Source organism: Rhinichthys klamathensis, unplaced genomic scaffold (genome assembly GCF_029890125.1).
Source record: "Rhinichthys klamathensis goyatoka isolate OS25496 unplaced genomic scaffold, OSU_Roscu_1.1 h1tg000092l_1, whole genome shotgun sequence".
NCBI classification, from domain to species: domain Eukaryota; kingdom Metazoa; phylum Chordata; class Actinopteri; order Cypriniformes; family Leuciscidae; genus Rhinichthys; species Rhinichthys klamathensis.
Genome location: NW_026606631.1, coordinates 2,986,754 through 2,988,371, shown reverse-complemented (window position 1 = coordinate 2,988,371; position 1,618 = coordinate 2,986,754). Strand labels below are relative to the sequence as shown.

The window sequence follows — 1,618 nt, the reverse complement described above, 5'->3', positions numbered from 1 at the left end:
AGACCCCTCACATCCCGACGAATGGGGAGCCCGCCTGGCGACACGAGCGCGGTCGTCCGGCGACGACTAAGACGGGCAGACTCTCACTGCAATTCGAACGGGAGGGTTCAACCAGCGTTTTGCAAGGGGGACGGAACCCGGCCTTCGAACGGGTGAGTCATCGCTGCGTGCGAACGGGGGAGTCTGCATATGATTGAAAAACGTACACTATGAATATTAAGCGAGTGTGCAAGCGGCGAGCCCAGATGTAATCGGAAGGTTTGGTCTAAAAACGGATGTAACTGAAATGAGGCGCAGCAGGTGATAATTATAATTAATTAATTAGTTAGGGCTTGGTGAGCATTTCTGATGAAAAACCGGCTAGACCTAATATAGGTTTTGAAGGCATTCGATGACCAGCGACCGAGGGTTTTGATTTGTTGTTGGGAGAGACCTTTTTGAGCGGCTGTGGTAGCTGCTCCGATGCGGAATGAGTCGCTAGAGAAATGCTCTGCTGAGACGCCGGATTTGATGAGGACTGCTTTAAGATGCTTTTGGAACCAGAATCTCGTCGCTGGATGATTGGAGTCATTAGTGAAAAGAGGGTCGAGTGGGGATTTGGACGAGGAAAGTTTATACTGCAGGTAATTAAAAAGTGCATGGTACGGTTGGATGGGAGTTTGTAGATTGAAAATATAAACGAAGTGACCTCTTTTATCTCTGTCCGTTTTGCTTTGTTTAATGAAAAATGATATGGTTTCATTATCTACGATCTGGAGGTCTGAAATGGAGGGATGGATATTTGGGTCGAATAAGGAAGTAATGGTCAGTTCGGAACAGCGGAGGAAACCGAAGAATGCTAGGATGAACATAGCTTCTAATGTATATGCGGTGTTGATGGAGTGGTATCCAAGACGGAGTGATGAGATGCATCTGGTGAGTATATCGATTGTGATTGGTTGTCTGGTATCTGGGCGCGTGGGGCAGGATCTTTGGATTCCTTTAACTAGAAGGGACGTTTGGGAGTTATTTATTGCGGGTGTAGGTTTACCGTGGATTAATTTATGGAAGAATTGAATGCCGCTTAGATAGCTTTTAATGGATCCGGCTTGGAGACCTTTAATACTATGAAGATGAGATATGAATGAAGTAACTGTTAAAAGAGAAAATTCGGGAAACGACAGGTTGTGAGAGAGGTGGAATGATTTGAACGATTTCCATGCGGTGTAATAAGTTTGCAGGGTTCTGGGAGAGACGGCTTGGAGGATGGATTCGATGGACGTGTCCAGGAGGGATTTTAGCGGATGGTTTATGGGAAGATCAGCTGAAAATAAGGACGTACTGGAGTTGGAGTGGGGTCTGCTTCTGGTGCCAGCATCCTGAACTTCTGAAAAGAGAAACGGGAGAGAGAGTCAGCGATTTGATTTTGAGCCCCTGGAACGTGATTTGCAGTTATTAAGAACTGGTCGCATGCGGAGATCCATATGAGGCGTCTGAGGAGTGGCATAAGCGCAGGTGAGCGAGAACGACCTTTGTTGATACAGTGTACAGTTGCTTCATTGTCGCAATGGATTTGGATGCTTTTGGTTGACCATTCTTTCCCCCATAGGGAAGCTGCGACGACGATTGGGTAGAGCTC

General features: G+C 46.7%; 1 protein-coding gene across 1 annotated transcript; it reads right to left on the bottom strand.

The window, feature by feature from the left end:
• Window positions 1-317: 317 nt before the first annotated feature.
• LOC130085979 (uncharacterized) lies at window positions 318-1,388 on the bottom strand (the record flags this gene model as incomplete). Its single annotated transcript, XM_056252056.1, has 1 exon — window positions 318-1,388. A coding segment is annotated over one exon (1,071 nt), but the record flags the coding sequence as incomplete, so codon positions are not given.
• Window positions 1,389-1,618: the final 230 nt, after the last annotated feature.